The 27,960-nt window shown below is 35.6% G+C and overlaps 2 protein-coding genes across 8 annotated transcripts; both read right to left on the bottom strand.

Moving 5' to 3' along the window:
• Positions 1 to 40: 40 nt before the first annotated feature.
• LOC141781315 (interferon-induced protein 44-like) lies at positions 41 to 26,632 on the bottom strand. Of its 7 annotated transcripts, none has more exons than XM_074656980.1 (9): positions 17,101 to 17,186; positions 13,204 to 13,258; positions 12,693 to 12,728; positions 12,479 to 12,512; positions 12,011 to 12,209; positions 2,183 to 2,335; positions 1,860 to 2,031; positions 1,669 to 1,769; positions 41 to 1,542 (listed from the first exon to the last, which is right to left on the bottom strand). In XM_074656980.1, exons 3-9 carry the CDS (start codon positions 12,724 to 12,726, stop codon positions 1,381 to 1,383), a joined length of 855 nt encoding a protein of 284 aa, XP_074513081.1. In that variant the 5' UTR covers positions 12,727 to 12,728; positions 13,204 to 13,258; positions 17,101 to 17,186; the 3' UTR covers positions 41 to 1,380. The 7 variants fall into 7 exon arrangements, with proteins under 7 accessions (XP_074513081.1, XP_074513082.1, XP_074513083.1 ...); XM_074656981.1 differs by lacking the exons at positions 12,011 to 12,209; positions 12,479 to 12,512; positions 12,693 to 12,728; positions 17,101 to 17,186 and adding exons at positions 3,281 to 3,479; positions 3,748 to 3,781; positions 3,963 to 3,992; positions 13,422 to 13,493; XM_074656982.1 differs by lacking the exons at positions 12,011 to 12,209; positions 12,479 to 12,512; positions 12,693 to 12,728; positions 17,101 to 17,186 and adding exons at positions 3,281 to 3,479; positions 3,748 to 3,781; positions 3,963 to 3,992; positions 13,349 to 13,369.
• LOC141781314 (interferon-induced protein 44-like) lies at positions 17,144 to 25,385 on the bottom strand. The gene is made up of 8 exons (XM_074656975.1): positions 24,840 to 25,385; positions 23,462 to 23,614; positions 23,139 to 23,310; positions 22,948 to 23,048; positions 22,592 to 22,823; positions 19,128 to 19,182; positions 17,419 to 17,576; positions 17,144 to 17,272 (listed from the first exon to the last, which is right to left on the bottom strand). Exons 1-5 carry the CDS (start codon positions 25,116 to 25,118, stop codon positions 22,662 to 22,664), a joined length of 867 nt encoding a protein of 288 aa, XP_074513076.1. The 5' UTR covers positions 25,119 to 25,385; the 3' UTR covers positions 17,144 to 17,272; positions 17,419 to 17,576; positions 19,128 to 19,182; positions 22,592 to 22,661.
• Positions 26,633 to 27,960: the final 1,328 nt, after the last annotated feature.

Raw genomic sequence — 27,960 nt, 5'->3', positions numbered from 1 at the left:
AAGGAATGAAGTAAAAGGAGACTAATGACAACTTTCATTATTTTTTGTTATTTATTGCGGTTTTACTTGAACAACAGTAACTGCAGCACACTGTTTCAATATATAGCAGGTACAAAATATAAAATACTGTTGGAACAACAGGTACAGCATATGCAATCAGTAGTCTAAAAAAGTTTCACTTTACAAACAAATTCACCCAATTTTATTATTTATTTGATCCGCTAATCACCAGATTCATGATTATTGAGAGACTACATTATAAATTACCACCTGAATAAACAAAGCACAACTAGCACATAACCTAATATTGTAGTGTTTCTCAGCGGGGATGGTACTGCCCCCCCCCCCATCTATTCACATGGTAGATCACCGAAAAAGGTAGATATAGAATAGAATAGAATTTCACCCAGGAGACCGGAGTTCACATCCTGTGTGAAACCAAAACCTAAAGAATTTGTAGTTTTGCTAAGAAGTCGAAGTTTTAAAGCCTAAACCTAAACAAGTTGTATTTTATTTTGCCTAAACATTAACAAGTTGTAGTTTTGTTGCATAAACCTAAAGAACTGAAGTTGTACTTTTGTTGCCTAAACTCGAAGAAGTTGTACTTTTATTGCCTAAACCTAAAGAAGTTGCATTTTCCTTGCATAAATCTAAAGTGAAGTGGTAGTTTTTTTTGCCTAAACCTGTTTTTTTTATTGCCTAAACATAAATAAGTTTTAGTTTTGTTACCTAAACCTAAAGAAGTTGTATTTTTGTTGCATACACCTAAAGAAGTTGTATTTATTTTGCCTAAAAATAAAGAAGTTGTAGTTTTGTTGCCTAAAAATAAAGAAGTTGTAGTTTTGTTGCCTAAACATAAAGAAGTTGTAGTTTTGTTGCCTAAACCTAAAGAAGCCTTTTTGTTTCTGTTCAAAACGTGACGTTTCATTTACTTTTACAACGTGTTAGAACGTGTTCCTTTTAAGAACACTTTTACTTTTACAACGTAGTAGGCATAGTAGGTCCCTAATGACCCACATCTATGGTGCTTATAGCGACTGATAACGCCTTTTTAATGGACTGATAACAGTCGAATTGGCTGCCTAGCCTCAAAGTGTCTTTCTGATTGGCAGCTGTTTGATAACAAATCTATATCACTGGCCCCAAAAAAGTTGAGAATCTCTGGAATAATGCATAAAAAATCAAATGCATAGAAAGAGTGATACAGCCTGTTCAGACTTACTTCAGCAAGGTAGAGGTATGATAATGTGTAGCAGATACTATATGCATTACATGCTTGCAAATGAAAACCTAAAAGCCATATTTCCCACCTCATGTGGACTTTTTTCACGATGTGATAAAGCAAGATGTAGACTACCACAGCAGTATGTAGGCCTAGATCTACTGGTTGTTGACAAAGTCTTCTCCATCAGCAATCATCCGTTTCAGTGCGCTCAGTATCAGTGTATCAGTGTCATCATTTGGGTCGATCTCTAAGTAGTAGTTCTTCACAGGAAAGATGCATTTTGGTGTAAAACTCAGCTCCATATTCAATTTGTCCATCTAAATTTGAACAATTTCACATTTAAGAAATGAAAGTGCTGATCAAAGGAGGTTTTGTGCTAAAATTTCAAAACGGAAAGCAAAAGTATACTCCAACTTGAAACACAACTCAATTACCAGACTTACCTTTTGCTTCAGGTACTTGCTCTTATACACGTTCCTTATATCGGTTTTGACCTCTGAACAGGCTTCATCAATTTGGGTGAGAATAGCCAGTTGGGGAATCCCTGTTGATTCAGAGCAGAATCTGATTCAATCAAAATAATGTTTGTCAGGTTATTTGATTCAAGTTATGAAACTCAGAAACTAACCCTTACCCATGTCTCTAGCTGCAAGTCTGACTTCTCTCGTCTTTTTCACAATCTCATCACTCAGCATATTTGATGTGTCGGCAGAGATGACATAAACCAGAACATGAACTTGGTCCTTCAGAGTGGGGGTTTTGTTGTAGTACTGACTATCCTCCGGTATTTTAGAGTAAGGATTGAACTGGAAAACAATGTAAATCAAAGAATAACTTTTTCATGTTAATAGTATCTTTATGAGAATACAATTATTTATGCAAAACAGATCACAAAGCTGGATTGTATTACTGAAATATATCCAACAAAGTTTAATAAATTCAGTAATTGTACTGTACAGTGTAGCCATCGTTTATGTGCCCCTGCATGGCCAGTTTGATGTCCTCCACACAAACTCCTCTGTTAGTTCCGTGCTCAAGGCCCATGATGTCAGTGAAGGCAAAAGGGTAAAATCTTCCTGGTTCTCCTTTCTCGAATTTGCAAGTTTTGTACTGTAAAACAAAAAAGTGCCGTTAAAATGACAATAGTGCCACCTACTGAATAATGTCTACAAAGCAGTTTGTCTGTATGAGGGGTGGAAGTAACACAAATTAATTGATAAAAATGCAGGTAATGAAGATGCATGTGAATTGAGAAATGCAGCCATAAAAATGGATATGAAATGACAAATGGAGTGATACGTTATTAAGTGATTTGATTAATTCAAAGCTGATTTGACTAAAACAGTCATGATATGATGAAAACAGACCCATGTTTCATTATTTTACACATCATACATTCATCATTCACAACACAAAATTGCCATTTATCATTTAAGGAAAGTGGTGTCAAAGGTGCAAGTAACAAAAAAGAATTGAAGAAAAGGGAAGAGATGAAAATGCGTATGAATTAATAATGGAAGGGATGACAATTTATGTGAATTGAAAAATAGAGTGATAAATTGTCAATTGATTGGATTAACTTGATTGACATTTACTAGTGTTGCTCTGATAATCAACTGTCGACCATTCATCATTCACAACACCCAAAAGATATTTATCGTTTATAGCACGCAATTGTTGTTACTTCTGCCCTATGAAAAAAGAACACGCGCTTCCGTGTAGTTTGTGTTGGAGTCTGAGTCTGAACAGCGTAGCCACAGGCGAGCACGCATGGAACACCGACCAGCAATGATTTATACGTGTAAGAAGTTACAAACAGTCCCTTTAAGTACACCTCGATCAAAGGATTAAGTACAAGTAGGCATATAAGCCAAGTATACTTAGACTTCTCTGTATACTTGTCAGTATAGGCCAAGTATACTTATGCATATTTTTGTTAAGTATATCTCTGATAAGTACGTAAAAAGTAAACTGAAAGTATACTCTCCTCTTTTAGGTTTAAAAGAAGTATACTAATAGCACACTTGAATAAACTTATTTTTCTAAGGGTCATACTTTTTTGGTGACGCTCTCTTCCATGGTTGCACCTTCCATAGCTCGACCAGTGATTCTGCCTCGTAAAACACTTTCGACTGAGTTGATGAAGGTGGACTTGCCAGAACCACAGGGTCCCCAAAGCAGAACTCTGAGCTGTTGGACCTCATCATTATGAGGTTGATACATTTTCAGAAACTGCAGATCTTTCTCGTTGTGTCTGTTCAATAAAGAAAGAGTTAGATTAGATTTTAGATTACTTGTCTAAAGCAGTTTTGTATATGATGAATGTATTCTGTGGTTGCTGCATAGTGTCACAAATAGCAGTGACATTGAACCACCATGTTACTGAAACTGACAGCAAACAGGAAATGGCATAACTAAAGGCAGTCTCAACAAAGGAGTGCGTGCAGTTCTGTAGTTTTGTTTTTAAATATGAGAAAAGCCTTTAAACACCAGAGGCACCACAAATTGAACACATCACTCACCCCCACGGTACGCTCCTCCATTCTTTAATCAAAGCTGACAAATAAAGTGCACATGTTGATTTAATACATGAGTCACATTTTAAGGAAATAACTTCAACAGAATTTCTTTTCAACTTTTGATCTCCTACGCACTTGTCTCGTGAAATAGATGTGCAAAGTGCTCTTCTAATCTGTATACGTTTAAACAATGTTCTGAAATATTTTGAGTATCTTACTCTCAGGTTCTGACGGTCCTCCGCCCATGGCTACAATAAGAAATGAAGGCAACATGTAAACAAGAAACATTATACACATTATTTATTAACTAAAACCAAACCAAATGACAACAGAATATTTGAAGCTTAATATTTCAGAATATGTATTTTTGTCAGTTCAGACATGTTACTGTTAAACTGACTCAAGTGTGCTGCACCAGCAAACTATTTATTCTTTATGAATTTGTTTAATTGTATTTAATTGAAATCACAGAAAATATACAATAACTTAAGTGTGTTGAAGAAGGGAGAGTGAAAGTACAAAGATAAACTAACAAGAAAATTATAAAGTTAAGATTTTTTTCATTTTCACTTGATCAAAAGAAGTATTAGGACAGAAGCAAAAAATAATTGTATCACTCCATGAATTTAATGCTACTGATGATAAGATGACTGCCCTCTCTAGTATCTCCATCCTAAGAACATTTTATCTAACATTTATCAGTATGAATAGAAAACAAATCTTACCTCAGCTGTTGTGCCTGCAGAAAGAAGTGGTGATGGTTTACTTCAAGTAATGACTCTGAAATTGAGAAAGTTGAGGAAGATTTTTAAACTGTATTCCAATTTTCTTGTTATCACTTTGACAAATTATGTGACCGTAGAACTTAACCACAGATTCTTGAGGACAAATTAAAGCAGATAATTATTAAGGAGTGAGTTATTTATGAGACATTCATGGTCAGTGTACCTAAGAGCGTAGTTGTTGGTTCCTGTTTGGGGTGATACAGTGGTGCATATCCTGTGAGGACACGCAGTTTTAAATGTTTTGGCATCCTTTCGGTTTCCTTTGGGTCATGTGATTTGAAAGAATTTACCTCTCACATACGTATGTAGAATACGTATTTAGAAACTAGCCACAAAGTGACTACAGTATACAAAGTCACAACTAAATGAATAAATTGATGATGTAGAGCAATAAATGCTATAATACACTTCCCTCCTACAATCAGGATAGCTTCATTTCCACTATATATGTAGATGACTTTGAGGCAGGACTGACAGCAGTGCTCTTCATCTTTACTGAACTAAATGCATTATAATATAACCATCCTAGACTAGACACACTGTAGAAGGATGGCAGTGACGGTCACATGATTTTGCACCATAACATCAGTGCAGCAACAAAATATAGATCAACAAATAATGCAAACCAATTGGATGTACAGTAATTGTTGAGCCATTTGATTCCATTAAAATGATAAATGCTGACCTCTGGTGGATATGTGAAGGCACATTCATGGAGAACACACAAAACATGTTCAAACTGAAAAATTCAGCGTATACACAATCCTGCTATCCTGTTACTGCAGACCTTCCACTCTGGACTGTCTTTACCAGAGGGCCAGGGGATCAAACATACTGACTGCCAGTGGCAGTCTCAGCCTGTCTGAGGGGCAGGGGCAAAAAAAAAAAATAAAGGGCACCATTTTAAAACCACCCTAGAGGGCACTTTATCTGGTTTTCTCCATTGAAAAAACACCCTAGCGTCTACTTTATCTTGTTTTCTCCACTAAAAGGACACCCTAGAGGGCCCTTTATCACATTTTCACCATTGAAAAAACACCCTAGTGTCTACTTTATCTTGTTTTCTCCACTAAAAGGACACCCTAGAGGGCCCTTTATCACATTTTCTCCACTGAAAGGGCACTTTATTATGTTTTATCTACCATAGGGGCATCCCAGAGGGCATTTTTGCTCCACTTTGTTCAAACATTTGTATGGCCACAACAATTACATACAATGTGTGCATTCTTGTGTCATTTCATTGAAAGTCTATGTGGGAAAACAAGTGAATGTCTATGGTTTCTTGAATACAAACTGAAGCCACACTAAATTTTGTATTTGTGACCATGTAGAAGCATAATAGGTTTGTTTAGTTGGAAATGCAGTCAGAGAAGAAATTATTTTATCACAGACAAAGACTTTGTGATAAGAAGTGGCATTAAGAAATAAAACAGTCATTGGGGAATAACAACATCATGAAATGAAAACAGACTTTGGAAAAATAGCATTTTGAAATCAAATCTGCTGGAATTAAACAAAAAATACTTTCAATAAACAGATATTTTAAAAAGTGCAGGATGAACTAATTGCACATTCAAATCTGTTGGATTATTTATTCATATGATAATTCATTTCCCAATGTCTTTCATTTAATGTTGAACACTACAAACAAGCATATTTGTTTTTGTAAATCCATGTATTGAACAGGTTTTTATTATTCCACAAAGCAAGTATAAAAGCTTTTTTTTCCAACTGTCTATGTTTCTGTTTGTACCTCTGTTAATGAGCATGAGTTCAATAAAGAAAGCATAACAAAATGACAGTCATAACTGAATTGTTTCAAAGCTTAATAAGACACAAAAAACACTCTGAAATAGAGTATGTGAAGAACCGACACACTTTAGAGAGCATAAAAAAAGAATTCACAATTTCATCATTACAAAAAAAACATTGATTTCATGCGTAATTCCCATTCCCAGCTTTTCACCCCAAAAGTATTTCATATGGATTAAAGAATTTCTTGATAAATTCAAAACGCCTGTTAAACCAGAAAGTGTCCTTATACTCCTACGAAACCCTGGTACTGTTGATCAACCTTTCAATTTAGAAGATTGTGTGGGAAATATTTATATTGGAGGTAGTAATATAGTGAAAGAGAAATCTAACAAACACATTAGGTGCCTTCATCTGGATGTTTTTGGTCTTCCTTATTTGAGGATGTGCAGTGGGAGAAAGCTTGGCGATAAATACTGCATCAATAACAAAGTTAAGGAAGTGTCTTTAAATATATTACATAAAATTTACCAGGTAAAACTTATATTAGAAAGATTCAAGCTGGATATTGATTATTAAGTGTGATTTACGTGGACTTGAAAAAGAGAGTATTTCCCATCTATTCTTTCTTTATACTTACAACAATGTTCTGGATGGATGGAGCCAACTTTCTACAAAATAAACTTAAGATGAAAGTTGATATAAATATGTTTGATGTAATGATATATTTTAGTAAAGATAACATTGGTAATAACATGCTGTATTTAATAGAATTATTTATCATTTTGGGAAAATTTCATATTCATAAGACAAAATGGTCAGGAACCAAGCCAACTTTCCTGCACTTTATTAATGAATTCAAACATTATCATAAACAATAAAAAAAACAAAAAAGACGTTAAGACTTTTAAATTGTGAAATGATTATAATATGATGTATGAACTCTTGCATTCTGAAATGTATATGTAATTATTTTTGTTTTGTTGTATGTATCTGTTTGTACCTCTGTTAATGAGCATGAGTTCAATAAAGAAAGCATAAAATAAGCAAAATAGAGTGAAGAACTGATACACTTCAGAGAGCATTAAAAAAATCACAATTTGGTCAATAAAAAAAACATTAATTTCATGCGTAATTCCCAGCCCAGACTCAAATGGTGCACATTTACCTGAAGCTGAATTAACAAATCTTTATTATTTATTTAATTTTCATTAACAAGCACCTCTAATTGTACTCTGCCACGCTCTCTGATGGACAGAGGTGAAATTACTCCTTCAATACATTTAATTTTTATTTGTCACCAAATTTTTATCACCTCAGTTTAGTTTTGGGGTTTTCTTGAAAATATGTTATTGCATGACCACTATATCCCATAATATGGTATAATACTGCAGGAATCACAGTCTAGTGTATGGACTAGAAGGAATGAAGTAAAAGGAGACTAATGACAACTTTCATTATTTTTTGTTATTTATTGTGGTTTTACTTGAACAACAGTAACTGTAGCACACTGTTTCAATATATAGCAGGTACAAAATATAAAATACTGTTGGAACAACAGGTATAGTATATGTAATCAGTAGTTTAAAAAAGTTTCACTTTTCAAACAAATTCACCCAATTATATTATTTATTTGATCTGCCAATCACCAGATTCATGATTCCTGAGAGACTATATCAGAAATTACCACCTGAATAAACAAAGCACAACTAGCACATAGCCTAATATTGTAGTAGTTCTCAGTGGGGACGGTACTATCCCCCCAAGGGCATGAAACCCAGCCGACTAGACCGTTATCCGGCTGATACAGTTTTATCATCTATTCACATTGTAGATCACCGAGAAAGCTAGGTATAGAATAGAATAGAATTTCACCCAGGAGACCGGAGTACACATCCTGTGTGAAACCAAAACTGTTTTGCCTAAACCTAACAAAGTTGTACTTTTGTTGCCTAAACCTGTTTGTTTACCAAAACCTAAAGAACTTGTAGTTTTGCTAAGAAGTTGAAGTTTTAAAGCCTAAACCTACAGAAGTTGTACTTTTGTTGCCTAAACTCAAAGAAGTTGTACTTTTGTTGCCTAAACTCAAAGAAGTTGTACTTTTATTGCCTAAACCTAAATACGTTGTACTTTTGTTGTCTAAACCTAATACAATTGTAGTTGCCTAAACCTAAAGAAGTTGTATTTTTCTTGCATAAATCTAAAAAAGTGAAGTTGTAGTTTTTTTTGCCTAAACCTGTTTTTTTTATTGCCTAAACCTAAATATGTTGTATTTATTTTACCTAAACCTAATGAAGTTGTAGTTTTTTGCCTAAACCTAAAGAAGTTGTATTTATTTTGCCTAAACATAAAGAAGTTATAGTTTTGTTATCTAAACCAAAAGAAGCGTTTTTGTTTCTGTTCAAAACGCGACGTTTCATTCAGTTTTACAACGTGTTAGAAAGTGTTCCTTTTAAGTTTCACTTTAACTTTTACAACATAGTAGGTGTAGTAGGTCCCTAATGACCCACATCTATGGTGCTTACAGCGAGTGATAACGCCTATTTAATGGACTGATAACAGTCGGATTGGCTGCCTAGCCTCAAAGTGTCTTTCTGATTGGCAGCTGTCTGTTATCAATTACGAGACCTAATTAAAGTTTGAATGTCAAATTACTAACTGTTCAATGACAAGCTTTTTAATGATATAATACAGAATAATGATCAATATTAATATGCAGGGGAGACAATTAACCTACATTTTAATTGATGGAGGGCACTAAGGGACCTGGTTAATAGATGGAGGTGTGGGGGGGGGCACTGAAAAAGGTTGAGAATCACTGGAATAATGCAAAAAAATCTAATGCATAAGAGTGATACAGCCTGTTCAGACTTTCTTCAGCAAGGTAGAGGTATGATAATGTGTAGCAGATATTATATGCATTACATGCTTGCAAATGAAAACCAGAAAGCCATATTTCCCACCTCATGTGGACTTTTTTCACGATGTGATAAAGCAAGATGTAGACTACCATAGCAGTATGTAGGCCTAGATCTACTGGCTGTTGACAAAGTCTTCTCCATCGGCAATTATTCGTCTCAGTGCGCTCAGTATCAGTGTATCAGTGTCATCATTTGTGTAGATCTCTGAGTAGTAGTTATTCACAGGAAAGATGCATTTTGGTGTAAAACCCATCGCCGCATTCACTTCGTCCATCTAAATTTGAACAATTTCACATTTAAGAAATTAAAGTGCTGATCAAAGGAAGTTTTGTGCTAAAATTTTAAAACGTAAAGCAAAAGTATACTCCAACTTGATTAACAACTCAATTACCAGACTTACCTGTTGCTTCAGGTACTTGCTCTTATACACGTTCCTTATATCTGTTTTGATCTCTGGACAGGCTGCATCAACTTTGGTGAGAATAGCCAGTTGGGGAATATCTGTTGATTCAGAGCAGAATCTGATTCAATCAAAATAATGTTTGTCAGGTTATTTGATTCAAGTTATGAAACTCAGAAACTAACCCTTACCCATGTCTCTAGCTGCAAGTCTGACTTCTCTCGTCTTTTTCACAGTCTCAGCACTCAGCATTCTTGTTGTGGTGGCAGAGATGACATAAACCAGAACATGAACTCGGTCCTCCAGAGTGGGGGTTTTGTTGTAGTATTGATTATCCTCTGATATTTTAGAGCAAGGATTGAACTGGAAAACAATGTAAATCAAAGAATAATTTTTCATGTAAATAGTATCTTTATGTGAATAAAATAATTTATGCAAAACAGATCACAAAGCTGGATTGTATTACTGAAATATATCCAACAAAATTTAGTAAATTCAGTAATTGTACTGTACAGTGTAGTCATCGTTTATGTGCCCCTCCATGGCCAGTTTGATGTCTTCCACACAAACTCCTCTGTTAGTTCCCACCTCAAGGCCCATGATGTCAGTGAAAGCAAAAGGGTAAAATGTCCCTGGTCGTCCTTTGTGGATTTTGTAAGTTTTGTACTGTAAAACAGAAAAGTGCAGTTATAACAACAATAGTACAACCTAGTGAATAATGGCTATGAAGTAGTTTGTCTGTATGAGCGGTCGAAGTAACAAATTAATTGATGCAGCCATAAAAATGGATGTGAAATGACAAATGGAGTGATAGAAGTGATGAAGTGATTTGATTAATTCAAAGCTGATTTGACTAAAACAGTCGTGATATGATGAAAACAGACCCATGTTTCATCATTAAATGTTGTTGTGAATGATGAACGGTCGACAGTTGATTATCAGAGCAACACTGTTTCAAATACAATATCAATCAAATTATCAAATCAATTGACAATTTATCGCACAATTCAAACTCATTTTCATTACTTCTCTTTTCTTCAATTATTTTTTGTTGAGGCCACTTTCCTTAAATGATAAATGGCAATTTTGTGTTTTGAATGATGAATGTAAGATGATGAAAATAATGAAACAAGGCTCTGTTTTCATCATATCATGACTGTTTTAGTCAAATCAGTTTTAAATTAATCAAATCACTTGATAACTTATCACTCCATTTTTCATGTCACATCCATTTTTATGGCTTCAATTTTCAATTCACATGCATCTTCATCACTTCCCTTTTCTTCAATTATTTTTTTTTCTTCCACCCCTCACCTCTTGCTCAATAGTTTCATCACAGCTAGTTGCTCAGCTGCTGCTCGCCTGATCTGTGTAAAGCAATCATCTTTGCAGGTGGACATTAAAATACTAGGTGGAAGAAAAGTTTTCCAGTGCATGAAATACATGACCTCAGATAAACAACACTGAAAAGTGATTCACTTTAACAGGCTACTCTATCAAAAAGTAAGCACAACTACAAGCCAAGTAAACCTTTCTGTAGGCCTATAAGACAAGAATACTTCATTATACTTTTCTTAAGTATATCTCGATCAAAAGATTAAGTACAAGTAGGCCTATAAACCAAGTACACTTAGATTTTTCTGTGTACTTGTCAGTATAAGCCAAGTATACTTATGTATAATTTTGTTAAAAGGACTGTTTGTAACTTTTTACACGTATAAATCTACCGGGTCGGTGTCCCATGCACGCTCGCACATGCGCGCTCGCGTGTGGCTACGCTGTACAGACCGCTCCGCTGCCTGCTTGTCTTCACTCACACAACGTGCGCGTTCTCGTTCCACCTCACGTTCATGCGCAAACACTGCACACTGCAGAAGAGTTAGTTTAGCTCTGAGAGTATCTCGTGAATGTACAGTGGACGTTTGTGCAGAAATAACTGCTGCAGCTCCTCCAGACCAACAGAGGTTTCCCGTGTCTTGTGAAGTGACGGAGCTCCGCAGCGAGAAACGTTATCGTCTCCCTGTTCACTCCGGCTGCGGTCGGGAGACGATAACGTTTCTCTTCCTGCTTCAGCCCCGCTAAGCCAACACTAGGATCAGCATTATTTCATGGAGAGACCTCCGTCTGGTCAGCTAACATTACTGCCAAGCAGCTGAAATATAGAGTGTTATTGTGCTTTTAGCTGACGTGTGTCACCTCACTGTGTTGAGCAATGCTCGTTCATGTCTATTTAGAGCGAGCAAGCGCGACCCTGACGCTGACTTTCGTTGACTTAACGGCCACAGGTGTCGCTGTTAACAAGCATTTCTGAAAGTTACAAATAGTCCCTTTAAGTACTCGTATTCTAAGTTTAAAAGAAGTATACTAATAGCACACTTGAATAAACTTATTTTTGGTAAGGGTCATACTTTTGTGGTGAAGCTCTCTCCAAAGGTTGCATCTTCCGAAGCTCGAACAGTGATTTTTCCTCGTAAAAGACTTTCTACAGAGTTGATGAAGCTGGACTTGGCAGAACCAATGGGTCCATAAAACAGAACTCTGAGCTGTTGGACCTCATCATTATGAGGTTGATAATCCTCCACAAACTGCTGTTCGCTCTTGTTGTGGCTGTTCAATAAAGAAAGAGTTAGATTAGATTTTAGATTTTCTTGTCTAAATCAGTTTTTTATATGGTGCACATATTCTGTGGTTGTTGCATAGTGTCACAAACAGCAGTGACATTGAACCACCATGTTACTGAAACTGACAACAAACAGGAAATGACATAACAAAAGGCAGTCTCAACAAAGGAGTGTGTGCAGTTCTGTAGTTTTGTTTTTAAAAATGAGAAAAGCCTTTAAACACCAGAGGCACCATCAATTGAACACATCACTCACCCCCACGGTACGCTCCTCCATTCTTTAATCAAAGCTGACAAATAAAGTGCACATGTTGATTTAATATATGAGTCACATTTTAAGGAAATAACTTCAACACAATTTTTTTCAACCTTTGCTCTCCTACGCACTTGTCTCGTGAAATACATGTGCAAAGTTCTCTTCTGATCTGTACACATTTAAACAATGTTCTGAAATATTTTGAGTATCTTACTCTCAGGAGGTGGTGTTGACTGTCCTCCGCCCATGGCTATAATAAGAAATTAAGGCAACATGTAAACAAGAAACATTATTACACATTATTTATTACCTAAAACAAAACCAAATGAGAACAGAATATTTGAGGCTTAATATTTCAGAATATTTATTTGTCAGTTCAGACATGTATCTGTTAAACTGACTCAAGTGTGCTGCAGCAGCAAACTATTTATTCTTTATGAAATTGTTTAATTCTATTTCATTGAAATCACAGAAAATATACAATAAATTAAGTGTGTTGAAGAAGGGAAAGTGAAAGTACAAAGGTAAACTAACAAGAAAATTATAAAATAACATTTTTTTCACTTTCACTTGATCAACAGAAGTATTAGGACAGAAGCAAAAAATAATTGCATCACTCCATGAATTTAATGATACTGATGATAAGATGACTGCCCTCTCTAGTATCTCCATCCTCAGAAAATTGTATCTAACATTTATCAGTATGAAAAGAAAAAAATTCTTACCTCAGCTGTTGTGCCCGCGGAAAGAAGTGGTGATGGTTTACTTCAAGTAATGACTCTGAAATTGAGAAAGATGAGGAAGTTTTTTAAACTGTATTCCAATTTTCTTTCTGTCACTTTGACAAATTATGTGACCATAGAACTTAACCACAGATTCTTGAGGACAAATTAAAGCAGATAATTATTTAGAAGTTTGTTATTTGTGAGACATTCATGTATACCTAAGAGCGTAGTTGTTGGCGCCTGTTTGGGGTGATACAGTGGTGCACATCCTGTGAGGACACGCAGTTTTAAATGTTTTGGCATCCTTTCGGTTTCCTTTGGGTCATGTGATTTGAAAGAATTTACCTCTCACATACGTATGTAGAATACGTATTTAGAAACTAGCCACAAAGTGACTACAGTATACTAAGTCACAACTAAAGGAGTGAATAGCTGCATGCACTGCTCAAAATATTTAGATTAGAATCAAAAGAATGATGTAGAGCAATAAATGCTATCATACATTTCCCTCCCACAATCAGGATAGTTTCATTTTCACTATATATGTAGATGACTTTGAGGCAGGACTGACAGCAGTGCTCTTCATCTTTACAGAACTAAATGCATTATAATGTAACCATCCTAGACTAGACACACTGTAGAAGGATGGCAGTGACGGTCACATGATTTTGCACCATAACATCAGTGCAGCAACAAAATATAGATCAACAAATAATGCAAACCAATTGGATGTACAGTACTTGTTGAGCCATGTGATTCCATTAAAATGATAAATGCTGACCTCTGGTGGATATGTGAAGGCACATTCATGGAAAACACACAAAACATGTTCAAACTGAAAAATTCAGCGTATACACAATCCTGCTATCCTGTTACTGCAGACCTTCCACTCTGGACTGTCTTTACCAGAGGGCCAGGGGATCAAACATACTGACTGCCAGTGGCAGTCTCAGTCTGTCTGAGGGGCAGGGGCAAAAAAAGTAAAAAGGGCACCAGCTGCTCGCGGTGGGGAACCAGAATGCAGAAAGTTTTCTAGCATGTCAGGCAGCCTTTATGGTATTGCATCATGGTTTCTCCATTTAAAGACCACCCTAGAGGGCACCTTTTCACATTTCTAGCCTGGAAGGGCACCCTAGCTGTCACTTTATCGAGTTTTCTTCATTTAACCAATGTGCTGGAAGGTGTGGTTCGCCTAGACAGACATACCCAAAATAAATCAAGAATAGCGCCACAACTTCCAGGTCTATATGCATGATCTTGATATCTATGGATATGTAAGACCTCAGATAATTCATACACAGTGTCAGTAACATTGTGACTGTTACTATGCCTGAGTAAATTGTGATAAACCAAAGGAATAAATTACATGTTTATCCTCGCCTAAAATATTTTCTAGATTAGACAGTGGATAACACCATTATAGCAATGATGCCATGCTCAGAGATGCCACTGAATTCATTCAGCAACTCCTCGACTACAGCTGAGCCAAAGCAGTTAAAAATAATACAAAGCACATAGATTCTACAAAGGTTTTAGTCAGGATAGGACCAGGTGGACTCTCCATTTGGCCACTTGGATACCCAAATTTGTGCCAAATGTGTTTTCTACCTCTTGAAAGGGAATCTGGCTATAACATACTACTGATATCCACTACAGGAGGCTATGTGCACACAATGGAGCCTTTGGCCATGACATTTACCCTGTGCATCATCACATTCTTCCATTGTGCTCAGTATAAATATCAATAAAAAAAACAACTAAATTGTATAATTTTGACTCCAAATGGAGTAGATTTATTATAATAATGAAACATGATCAAGTAAAACTTAGATAATAGCAAATAAGATCAATAACAATGTAAATAAGATAACAAGAAATAATCCAAAAGTCAAGTTTGTACATTCAATATAAAAACGGTAAAAATACAATTTCTTGTGCGTTGATTTTGTAACTAAAATATTGAAATCATTACCAAACTAACATTGTTTGGAAAAAAATACACTTGGAGTGATGTTTTAGTAGCATTAAGGCCTCGTCTTTTAGAAACTATTTGGGAAAAAGACCACCACAGCATTTTGTGAAGTTTTTAAAGGCAGTGTTTTAACACACAGCTCAGCAGAACCCACTACCGAGTATGTCGGGTATATCGGGTAAAAGAGGTTAAGGGTACCCTTTAGGGCACTTTATCTCATTTTCTCCATTAGAAGGGCAGCCTAGAGGGCATAGTTATTGCATTTCCCCAGTCTACTGTATGGCGGCCTCAACAATTACATACAGTGTGTGCATTCTTGAGTCATTTCATTATTGAAAGTCTATGATATGTGGGAAAACAAGTGAATGTCTATGGTTTCTTAAATACAAACTGAAACCACACTAAAGTTTGTATTTGTAACCATGGTGAAGCACCATTGGTTTGTTTAGTTGGAAATGCTGTGAGTTCAATAAAGAAAGCATAAAACAACTGACAGTCATTACTGAATTGTTACAAAGCTAAATAAGAGAAAAAATATATATACTCTAAAATAGAGCATGTGACACTTCAGGGAGCATAAAAAGAAAATTCACAATTTCGTCAGTACAAAACAAAAGATTGATTTCATGCGTAATTCCCACTCCAGACTCAAACGGTGCACATTTACCTGAAGCTGAATTAACATAGCTTTATTATTATATATTTAATTTTCATTGAAAAGCACCTCCAGCTGCACTCTGCCACGCTCTCTGGTGGACAGAGGTGAAATGAATTCTTCAATAAATTAGATTTCTATTTGTCACCAAATTTTTGTAACCCAGCCAATTAGACCGTTATCAGGCTTTTAAATAGGCGTTAGCATTCGCTATGAGCCCTATAGATGTGAGTCAATAGGGGTCTACAATGCCCACTAGTAGGTTTTTATCATCTATTCACATGGTAGATCACCAAAAGCAGGTAGAATAGAATAGAATAGAATTTCACCGAGGAGACCAGAATTCGCATCCTTTGTGAAACCAACAATGTGTAGTTGTCTTTGTGTTCATTAACCCAAAACACAGTGTTTTGCCCGAAACAGGTTTATTTTGCCTAAACATAAAGAAGTTTTAGTTTTGTTGTCTAAACATAAAGAAGTCTTTTTGTTTGTGTTCAAAACGTGACGTTTCATTTAGTTTTACAACGTGTTAGAAAGTGTTCCTTTTAAGTTTCACTTTCACTTTTACAACACAGTAGGCATAGTAGGTCCCTAATGACCCATATCTATGGTGCCTATAGCGACTAATAATTTAATGAGAATTAACTGATAATTTGTAGCAGATACTATATGCATTACATGCTTGCAACTGAAAACCAAAAAGCCATATTGCCCACCTCATGTGGACTTTTTTCACGATGTGATAAGGAAGATGTAGACTACTACAGCAGTATGTAGGCTTAGATCTACTGGCTGTTGACAAAGTCTTCTCCATAGGTAATCATCCGTCTCAGTGCGCTCAGTATCAGTGTATCAGTGTCATCATTTGGATCGATCTCTGAGTAGTAGTTCTTCACAGGAAAGATGCATTTCGGTGTAAAACCCAGCGCCACATTCAATTCGGCAATCTAAATTTAAACAATTTGACATTTAAGAAATGAAAGTGCTGATCAAAGGAGGTTTTTGTGGTAAAATTTTAAAACGTTATGCAAAAGTATACTCCAACTTGTATAACAACTCAATTACCAGACTTACCTTTTGCTTCAGGTACTTGCTCTTATACACGTTCCTTATATCTGTTTTGACCTCTGGACAGGCATCATCAATTTTGGTGAGAATAGCCAGTTGGGGAATCCCTGTTGATTCAGAGCAGAATCTGATTCAATCAAAATACAGTAATGTTTGTCAGGTTATTTGATTCAAGTTATGAAACTCAGAAACTAACCCTTACCCATGTCTCTAGCTGCAAGTCTGACTTCTCTCATCTTTCTCTCAGTTTCAGCACTCAGTATATTCACTGTGCTGGCAGGGATGACACAAACCAGAACATGAACTTGGTCCTTCAGAGTGGGGGTTTCGTTGTAGTATTGATTATCCTCTGGTATTTTAGAGCAAGGATTGAACTGGAAAACAATGTAAATCAAAGAATAACTTTTTCATGTAAATAGTATCTTTATGTGAATAAAATTATTTATGCAAATCAGATCACAAATCTGGATTATATTACTGAAATATATACAACAAAGTTTAATAAATTCAGTAATTGTACTGTACAGTGTAGCCATCTTTTATGTGCCCCTCCATGGCCAGTTTGATGTCTTCCACAGCAACTCCTTTATTAGTTCCCTGCTCAAGGCCCATGATGTCAGTGAAGGCAAAAGGGTAAAATGTTCCTGGTCGTCCTTTGTGGATTTTGTAAGTTCTGTACTGTAAAACAGAAAAGTGCAGTTATAATGACAATAGTGCCACCTATTGAATAATGTCTACAAAGCAGTTTGTCTGTATGAGGGGTGGAAGTAACAAAAATGTATTGATAAAAATGCAGGTAATGAAGATGCATGTGAATTGAAATATGCAGACATAAAAATGCATGCGAATTGAAAAATAGAGTGATAATTTATCAATTGATTTGATAAAGGTGATTGACATTTAACAGTTTTCTGTATACTTGTCAGAATAAGGCAAGTTTACTTAGACTTTTCTGTATACTTTTCAGTATGAGTCAAGTATACTCATGTATACTTTGTTAAGTATATCTCTGATAAGTACATAAAAAGCAAACTGAAAGTATACACTCGTATATTAAGTTTAAAACAATTATACTAATAGCACACTTGAATAAACTTATTTTTGGTAAGTGTCATACTTTTTGGGTGAAGCTCTTTCCAATTGTTGCATCTTCCAAAGCTTGACCAGTGATTCTGCCTCGTAAAACACTTTCGACAGAGTTGATGAAGCTGGACTTGCCAGAACCAGCGGGTCCATAAAGCAGAACTCTGAGCTGTTGGACATCATCATTATGAGGCTGATAATGCTCCACAAACAGCAGTTCTATCTCTTTATGGCTGTTCAATAAAGAGAGAGATAGATTAGATTTTAGATTACTTGTCTAAAGCAGTTTTGTATATGGTGCACATATTCAGTGGTTGCTGCAACACAAGTCACATTGAACCACCGTGCTACTGAAACTGACAACAAACAGGAAATGACATAACTAAAGGCAGTCTCAACAAAGGAGTGTGTGCAGTTCTGTAGTTTTGTTTTTAAATATGAGAAGAGCCTTTAAACACCAGAGTCAACATCAATTGAACACATCACTCACCCCCACGGTACGCTCCTCCATTCTTTAATCAAAGCTGAGAAATAAAGTGTACATGTTGATTTAATACATGAGTCACATTTTAAGGAAATAACTTCAACAGAATTTTTTTTTCAACTTTTGATCTCCTACGCATTTGTCTCGTGAAATAGATGTGCAAAGTGCTCTTCTGATCTGTAAATGTTTAAACGAGGTTCTGAAATATTTTGAGTATCTTACTCTCAGGTTCTGACGGTCCTCCGCCCATGGCTACAATAAGAAATTAAGGCAACATGTAAACAAGAAACATTATTACACATTATTTATTACCTAAAACCAAACCAAATGAGAACAGAATATTTTAAACTTAATATTTCAGAATATTTATTTGTCAGTTTAGACATGTTACTGTTAAACTGACTCAAGTACTAAAATCACTAAAAATATACAATAAATTAAGTGTGTTCAAGAAGGGAAAGTGAAAGAACAAAAGTAAACTAAAAAGACAATTATAAAGTTAACATTTATTTTACTTTCACTTGATGAAAAGAAGTATTAGGACAAAGGCAAAAAAATCACTTCATGAATTTAATGATACTGGTGATGACTGCCCTCAATATCTCCATCCTAAGAAACTTTTATCCAACATTTATCAGTATAAAAAGAAAAATAATTCTTACCTCAGCTGTTGTGCCCGCGGAAAGAAGTGGTGATGGTTTACTTCAAGTAATGACTCTGAAATTGAGAAAGTTGAGGAAGTTTTTATACTGTATTCAAATTTTCCTTTTATCACTTTGACAAATTATGTGACCATAGAACTTAACCCCAGTTTCTTGAGGAACAATTAAAGCAGTTATTTTGAAAAGAAGACATATTAAAGAGTTATTTATGAGACATTCATGGTCAGTATACCTAAGAGCGTAGTAGTTGTTGTTGCCGCCTGTTTGGGGTGATACAGTGATGCACATCCTGTGAGGACACGCAGCTTTAAATGTTTTGGCATCCTTTCGGTTTCCTTTGGGTCATGTGATTTGAAAGAATAACCTCTCACATGCGCACTGTATGTAGGAACTAACCATAAAGTGACTGCAGTATACTAAGTCACAACTAAATGAGTGAATAGCTGCATGAACTGCTCAAAATATTTAGATTAGAATCAAAAGAATGATGTAGAGCAAGAAATGCTATAATACATTTCCCTCCTACAATCAGGATAGCTTCATTTCCACTTGTATATGTAGATGACTTTGAGGCAGGACTGACAGCAGTGCTCTTCATCTTTACAGAACTAAATGCATTATTATATAACCATCCTAGATTAGACACACTCTGGGCTGTCAGAGGGCCAGGGGATCAAATATACTGACTGCCAGTGGCAGTCTCAGCCTGTCGGAGGGGCAGGAGCGAAAAAAATAATAAGGGCACCAGTTGCTCGCGGTGGGGCACCAGAATGCAGAAGGTGTTCTAGCATGTCGGGCAGCCTTTATGGTGTTGCATCATGCTTTCTCCATTTTAAGTCCACCCTAGAGGGCAATTTATCGCATTTCTACCCTGGAAGGGCACCCTAGCTCTCACTTTATTGAGTTTTCTTCATTTAACCATATGTCATATGTGCTGGAAGGTGTGGTTCACCTAGACAGACATACCCAAAATAAATCAAGAATAGCTCCACAACTACCAGGTCTATATGCATGATATTGATATCTATGGATAGATAAGACCTCAGAGAATTCATCCCCAGTGTCAGTAACACTGTGACTGTTACTATGCCTGAGTAAATTGTGATAAACCAAAGGAATAAATTACATTTTTATCCTGGCCTAAAATATTTTCTAGATTAGACAGTGGATAACACCATTATAGCAATGATGCCACTGAATTCATTCAGCAACTCCTCGACTACAACTGTGCCAAAGCAGTTAAAAATAATACAAAGCACATAGATTCTACAAAGGTTTTAGTCAGGATAGGACCAGGTGGACTCTCCATTTGGCCACTTGGATACCCAAATTTGTGCCAAATGTGTTTTCTACCTCTTGAAAGGGAATCTGGCTAAAACATACTACTGATATCCACTACAGGAGGCTATGTGCACACAATGGAGCCTTTGGCCATGACATTTACCCTGTGCATCATCACATTCTTCCATTGTGCTCAGTATAAATATCAATAAAAAAAAAAACTAAATTGTATAATTTTGACTCCAAATGGAGTAGATTTATTATAATAATGAAACATGATCAAGTAAAACTTAGATAATAACAAATAAGATCAATAACAATGTAAATAAGATAACAAAAAATAATCCAAAGTCAAGTTTGTACATTCAATATAAAAACGGTAAAAATACATTTTCTCATGCGTTGATTTTGTAACTAAAATATTGAAATCATTATCAAACAAACATTGTTTGGAAAACAATACACTTGGAGTTTTGTTTTAGTAGCATTAAGGCCTCGTCTTTTAGAAACTATTTGGAAAAAAGACCACCACAGCATTTTATGAAGTTTTAACACACAGCTCAGCCGAACCTGCTACCGGGTATGTCGGGTATGTCGGGTAAAAGAGGTTAAGGGTACCCTTTAGGGCGCTTTATCTAATTTTCTTGATTAGAAATGCACTCTAGAGGGCATAGTTATTGCATTTCCCCAGTCTACTGTATGGCTGCCTCAACGATTACATACAGTGTGTGCATTCTTGAGTCATTTCATTGTTGAAAGTCTATGATATGTGGGAAAACAAGTGAATGTCTATGGTTTCTTAAATACAAACTGAAGCCACACTAAAGTTTGTATTTGTAACCATGGTGAAGCATAATAGGTTTGTTTAGTTGAAAATGCAGTGAGTTCAATAGTAAAACTGACAGTCATTACTGAATTGTTTCAAAGCTAAATAAGAGAAACAAAAAATATACTTTGAAATGTATGTATGTGACACTTCAGAGAGCATAAAAAGAAAATTCACAATTTCGTCAGTACAAAAACAAAGCATTGATTTCATGCGTAATTCCCCCCCCCCCCCCCCCCCGCACCTCCAGCTGCACTCTGCCACGCTCTCTGGTGTACAGAGGTGAAATTAATTTTTCAATAAATTAAATTTGTATTTGTCACCAAATTTTTTAAACCCAGACAATTAGACCGTTATCAGGTTTTTAAATAGGAGTTATCAGTCGCTATAAGCCCTATAGATGTGAGTCAATAGGGGTCTACAATGACCACTAGTAGGTTTTATCATCTATTCACATGGTAGATCACCGAAAGCAGGTAGAATAGAATAGAATAGAATTTCACCCAGGAGACCAGAGTTTGCATCCTTTGTGAAACCAACAATGTGTAGTTGTCTTTGTGTTCATTAACCCAAAACACAGTGTTTTGCCCGAAACAGGTTTATGTTGCCTAAACATAAAGAAGTTGTATTTATTTTGCCTAAACATAAAGAAGTTTTAGTTTTGTTGCCTAAACCTATAGAAGCCTTTTTGTTTGTGTTCAAAACGTGACGTTTCATTTAGTTTTACAACGTGTTAGAAAGTGTTACTTTTATGTTTCACTTTCACAACATAGTAGACCCCTTTTGACCCACATCTATGGTGCTTATAGCGACTGATAACGCCTATTTAATGATCTGATAACAGTCGAATTGGCTGCCTAGCTTCAAAGTGTCTTTCTGATTGGCTACTGTTTGTTATCAATAACAAGACCTAATTAAAGTTTGATGTTAAATTACTAACTGTTCCATTTGTTTACTCTCATAAATATTATATATATTCACATAGCTTTTGGGCTCCCTGGGAAACCAATGATAATGATATTCCAGCTGTTCGGAGTAATCAAATCTGTTATTGGGCATTCAATGAGAAGCTTTTTAATGATATAATACAGAAAAATTATCAATATTAATATGCAGGGGAGACAATTAACCTACATTTTAATTGATGGCAAGGGACCTGGATAATAGATAGGGGGGGGGAGGTGCTTTGGCTCAAAAAAGGTTGATAACCACTGAACTAATGCAAAAAAATCAAATGCATAGAAAGGGTGATACAGCCTGTTCAGACTTTCATCAGCAAGGTAGAGATATGATAATGTGTAGCAGATATATGCATTACATGCTTGCAAATGAAAACAAAAAAAGCCACATTGCCCACCTCATGTGGACTTTTTTCACGATGTGATAAAGCAAGATGTAGACTACCACAGCAGTATGTAGGCCTAGATCTACTGGCTGTTGACAAAGTCTTCTCCATAGGTAATCATCCGTCTCAGTGCGCTCAGTATCAGTGCATCAGTGTCATCATTTGTATCGATCTCTGAGTAGTAGTTCTTCACAGGAAAGATGCAGTTCGGTGTAAAACCCATCGTCCCACTCAGTTCGTACGTCTAAATTTGAAAAATTTGACATTTAAGAAATGAAAGTGAATTAAAAGTTGAAGTGAAGTAACATCTTAAAACGTAAAGCAAAAATATACTCCAACATGAATAACAACTCAATTACCAGACTTACCTTTTCCTTCAGGTACTTGCTCTTAGACAGGTTCCTTATATCTGTGTTGACCTCTGGACAGGCTTCATCAATTTTGGTGAGAATAGCCAGTTGGGGAATCCCTGTTGATTCAGAGCAGAATCTGATTCAATCAAAATAATGTTTGTCAGGTTATTTGATTCAAGTTATGAAACTCAGAAACTAACTCTTACCCATGTCTGTAGCTGCAAGTCTGACTTCTCTCATCTTTGTTATAGTTTCAGTACTCAGCATATTAACTGTGCTGGCAGAGATGACACAAACCAGAACATGAACTCTGTCCTTCAGAGTAGGGTCTTTGTTGTAGTATTGATTATCCTCTGATATTTCAGAGCAAGGTTTGAACTGGAAAACAATGTAAATCAAAGAATAACTTTTTCATGTAAATAGCATCTTTATGTGAATAAAATAATTTATGCAAAACAGATCACAAAGCTGGATTGTATTACTGAAATATATCCAACAAAGTTTAATAAATTCAGTAATTGTACTGTACAGTGTAGCCATCTTTTATGTGCCCCTTCATGGCCAGTTTGATGTCTTCCAAGCCAACTCCACTATGAGTTCCCACCTCAAGGCCCATGATGTCAGTGAAGGCAAAAGGGTAAAATGTCCCTCTGTCTCCTTTCTGGATTTTGTAAGTTCTGTACTGTAAAACAGAAAACTGCAGTTATTACGACAATAGTGCCACCTACTGAATAATGTCTACAAAGCAGTCTGTCTGTATGAGGGGTGGAAGAAACAAAAATGAATTGATTAAAATAGAGGTGATGAAAATGCATGGGAATTGAAAAATGTAGTGATATAGTTATATAGTTATCTAGTGATTTGATTAGTTTAAAGCTAATTTGACTAAAACAGTCGTGATATGATGAAAACAAACAACGTGTTTCATTATTTTCCCCATCATACATTCATCATCATTCACAACACAAAATTGCCATTTATCATTTAATTTAAGTGGCCTCAAGGGTGGAAGTAACGAAAAATAATTGAAACAAAGGGAAGAGATGAAAATGCGTATGAATTACTAATGGTAGAGATGCAAATGTATATGAGTTGAACAATAGATTGATAAATGGCAATTGATTTAATAAACTTGATTGACGTTTACAAGTGTTGCTCTGATAATCAACTGTCGACCATTCATCATTCACAACACCCAAAAGACATTTATCGTTTATAGCACGCAATTGTTGTTACTTCTGCCCTATAAAAAAAGAACACGCCCACTCAGCGAACCGCTGGTTATTGATTGACATTTTGGGAGGAAGTAACAAAGATTGCAATAAATGTCAGTTGGGTGTTGTGAATTCAATTATTTTTTGTTACTTCCACCCCTCATATGTCTCTTGCTCAATAGTTTCATCACAACTAGTTGCTCAACTGCTGCTCGCCTGATCTGTGTAATGCAATCATCTTTGCAGGTGCACATTAAAATACTAGGTGGAAGAAAAGTTTTCCAGTGCATGAAATACATGACCTCAGATAAACCACACTGAAAAGTGATTCACTTTGTCAGGCTACTACATCAAAAAGTGAGCACAACTAAAAGCCAAGTAAACCTTTCCGTAGGCCTATAAGACAAGAATACTTCATTATACTTTTCTTAAGTTTATCTCGATCAAAAGATTAAGTACAAGTAGGCGTAAAAGCCAAGTATACTTAGCCTTTTCTTCATACTTGTCAGTATAAGCCAAGCATACTTAGACTTTTCTGTATACTTGTCAGTATGAGCCAAGTATACTTTTGTTAAGTATATCTTTGATAAGTACATAAAAAGCAAACTGAAAGTATACACTCGTATTTTAAGTTTAAAAGAAGTATACTAATACAGCACACTAGAATAAACTTCTTTTTGGTAAGGGTCATACTTTTGTGGTGAAGCTCTTTCCAATTGTTGCATCTTCCAAAGCTTGACCAGTGATTCTGCCTCGTAAAACACTTTCGACAGAGTTGATGAAGCTGGACTTGCCAGAACCAGTGAGTCCATAAAGCAGAACTCTGAGCTGTTGGACCTCATCATTATGAGGCTGAAAATCCTTCACAAACGTCAGGTCTATCTCTTTGTGGCTGTTCAATAAAGAAAGAGTTAGATTAGATTTTAGATTTACTTGTCTAAAGGAGTTTTGTATATGGTGCACTATATTCATTTTTAACAGTTTCTTCTGCACTATATTCACATTTTGAATAGTCCCGTATCTCAGTTGTTAACCTGCACTATATTCATTGTTAACAGGTTTCTTCACTTCCTGGTATTTTTATATCTAGTATATTTTTTATACTTTGTACTTTGTACTACTAACTTGTGCCTTTTTACTAACATGTTTGCACAATGGAACTGTGATGCTGGAAACTTGTATTTCCCTCGGGATCAATAAAGTTACTATCTATCTATCTATGTATCTATGTATCTATCTATCTATCTATCTATCTATCTATCTATCTATCTATCTATCTATGTATCTATCTATCTATCTATCTATCTATCTATGTATTCTGTGGTTGCTGCATAGTGTCACAAACAGCAGTGACATTGAACCACCATGTTACTGAAACTGACAACAAACAGGAAATGGCATAACAAAATGCAGTCTCAACAAAGGAGTGTGTGCAGTTCTGTAGTTGTGGTTTTAAAAATGAGAAGAGCCATTAAACACCAGAGGCACCATAAATTGAACACTTCACTCACCCCCACGGTACGCTCCTCCATTCTTTAATCAAAGCTGAGGAGTATAGTGCACATATTGATTTAATACATGAGTCAAAGTTTAATGAAATAACTTCAACACAAAGGAAGAATCTGCTGGATTTTGTTTACAACTTTTGATCTCTTATACACTTGTTGAGTGAAATAGATGTGCAAAGTGTTCTTCTGATCTATATATGTTTGAACAATGTTCTGAAATATTTTGAGTATCTTACTCTGAGGAAGGGGTTTTGTCCATATTTTGCCCATGGCTACAATGAGAAATTAAGGCAACATGTAAACAAGAAACATTATTACACATTATTTATTACCTAAAACCAAACCAAACGTCAACAGAATATTTGAAGCTTAATATTTCAGAATATTTATTTGTCAGTTCAGACATGTTACTGTTAAACTGACTCAAGTGTGCTGCACCAGCAAACTATTTATTCTTTATGAATTTGTTTAATTCTATTTAATTGAAATCACAGAAAATATACAATAAATTAAGTGTGTTGAAGAAGGGGAAGTGAAAGTACAAAGATAAACTAACTATAAAATTATAAAGTTAACATTTATTTCACTTTCACTTGATCAAAAGAAGTATTAGGACAGAAGCAAAAATGTAATTGTATCACTCCATGAATTTAATGATACTGATGATAAGATGACTGCCCTCTATAGTATTTCCATCCTAAGAAACTTTTATACAACATTTATCAGTATAAATATATATATATATATAAAAAAAATTCTTACCTCAGCTGTTGTGCCCGCTGAAAGAAGTGGTGATGGTTTACTTCAAGTAATGACTCTGAAATTGAGAAAGTTGAGGAATTGAGGAAGTTGTTTTATGCTGTATTCCAGTTTCCTTTTTATCACTTTGACAAATTATGTGACCATAGAACTTAACCACAGTTTCTTGAGAACAAGTTGAAGCAGATAATTATTAAGAAGTGAGTTATTTATGAGACATTCATGTATACCTAAGAGCGTAGTTGTTGCCGCCTGTTTGGGGTGATACAGTGATGCATATTGTGTGAGGCTACGCAGTTTTAAATGTTTTGGCATCCTTTCGGTTTCCTTTGGGTCATGTGATTTGAAAGAATTTACCGCTCACATACCGCACTGCATGTAGAAACTAGCCACCAAATAACTACAGTATACTAAGTCACAACTAAAGGAGTGAATAGCTGCATGCACTGCTCAGAATATTTAGATTAGAATCAAAAGACTGACTTAGAGCAATAAATGCTATAATACACTTCCCTCCCACAATCAGGATAGCTTCATTTCCACTACATACAGTATGTAGATGACTTTGAGGCAGGACTGACAGCAGTGCTCTTCATCTTTACAGAACTAAATGCATTATAATATAACCATCCTAGACTAGACACACTGTAGAAGGATGGCAGTGACGGTCACATGATTTTGATACAAAGCACATAGATTCTACAAAGGTTTTAGTCAGGATAGGACCAGGTGGACTCTCCATTTGGCCACTTGGATACCTAAAGTGGGTTTTCTACCTCTTGAAAGGGAATCTGGCTATAACATACTACTGATATCCACTACAGGAGGCTATGTGCACATGGAGCCTGTGGCCATGACATTTACCCTGTGCATCATCACATTCTTCCATTGTGCTCAGTATAAATATCAATAAAAAAAACAACTAAATTGTATAATTTTGACTCCAAATGGAGTAGTTTTATTATAATAATGAAACATGATCAAGTAAAACTTAGATAATAACAAATAAGATCAATAACAATGTAAATAAGATAACAAGAAATAATCCAAAAGTCAAGTTTGTACATTCAATATAAAAACGGTAAAAATACAATTTCTCGTGCGTTGATTTTGTAACTAAAATATTGAAATCATTACCAATCAAACATTGTTTGGAAAACAATACACTTGGAGTGTTGTTTTAGTAGCATTAAGGCCTCGTCTTTTAGAAACTATTTGGGAAAAAGACCACCACAGCATTTTGTGAAGTTTTTAAAGGCAGTGTTTTAACACACAGCTCAGCAGAACCCACTACCGAGTATGTCGGGTATATCGGGTAAAAGAGGTTAAGGGTACCCTTTAGGGCACTTTATCTAATTTTCTTGATTAGAAATGCACCCTAGAGGGCATAGTTATTGCATTTCCCCAGTCTACTGTATGGCGGCCTCAACAATTACATACCGTGTGTGCATTCTTGAGTCATTTCATTGAAAGTCTATGTGGGAAAACAAGTGAATGTATATGGTTTCTTAAAAACAAACTGAAACCACACTAAATTTTGTATTTGT

This window comes from Sebastes fasciatus, chromosome 13 (assembly GCF_043250625.1).
Source record: "Sebastes fasciatus isolate fSebFas1 chromosome 13, fSebFas1.pri, whole genome shotgun sequence".
In the NCBI taxonomy this organism is placed as follows: domain Eukaryota; kingdom Metazoa; phylum Chordata; class Actinopteri; order Perciformes; family Sebastidae; genus Sebastes; species Sebastes fasciatus.
This window is presented reverse-complemented; position numbering and strand designations above follow the sequence as displayed.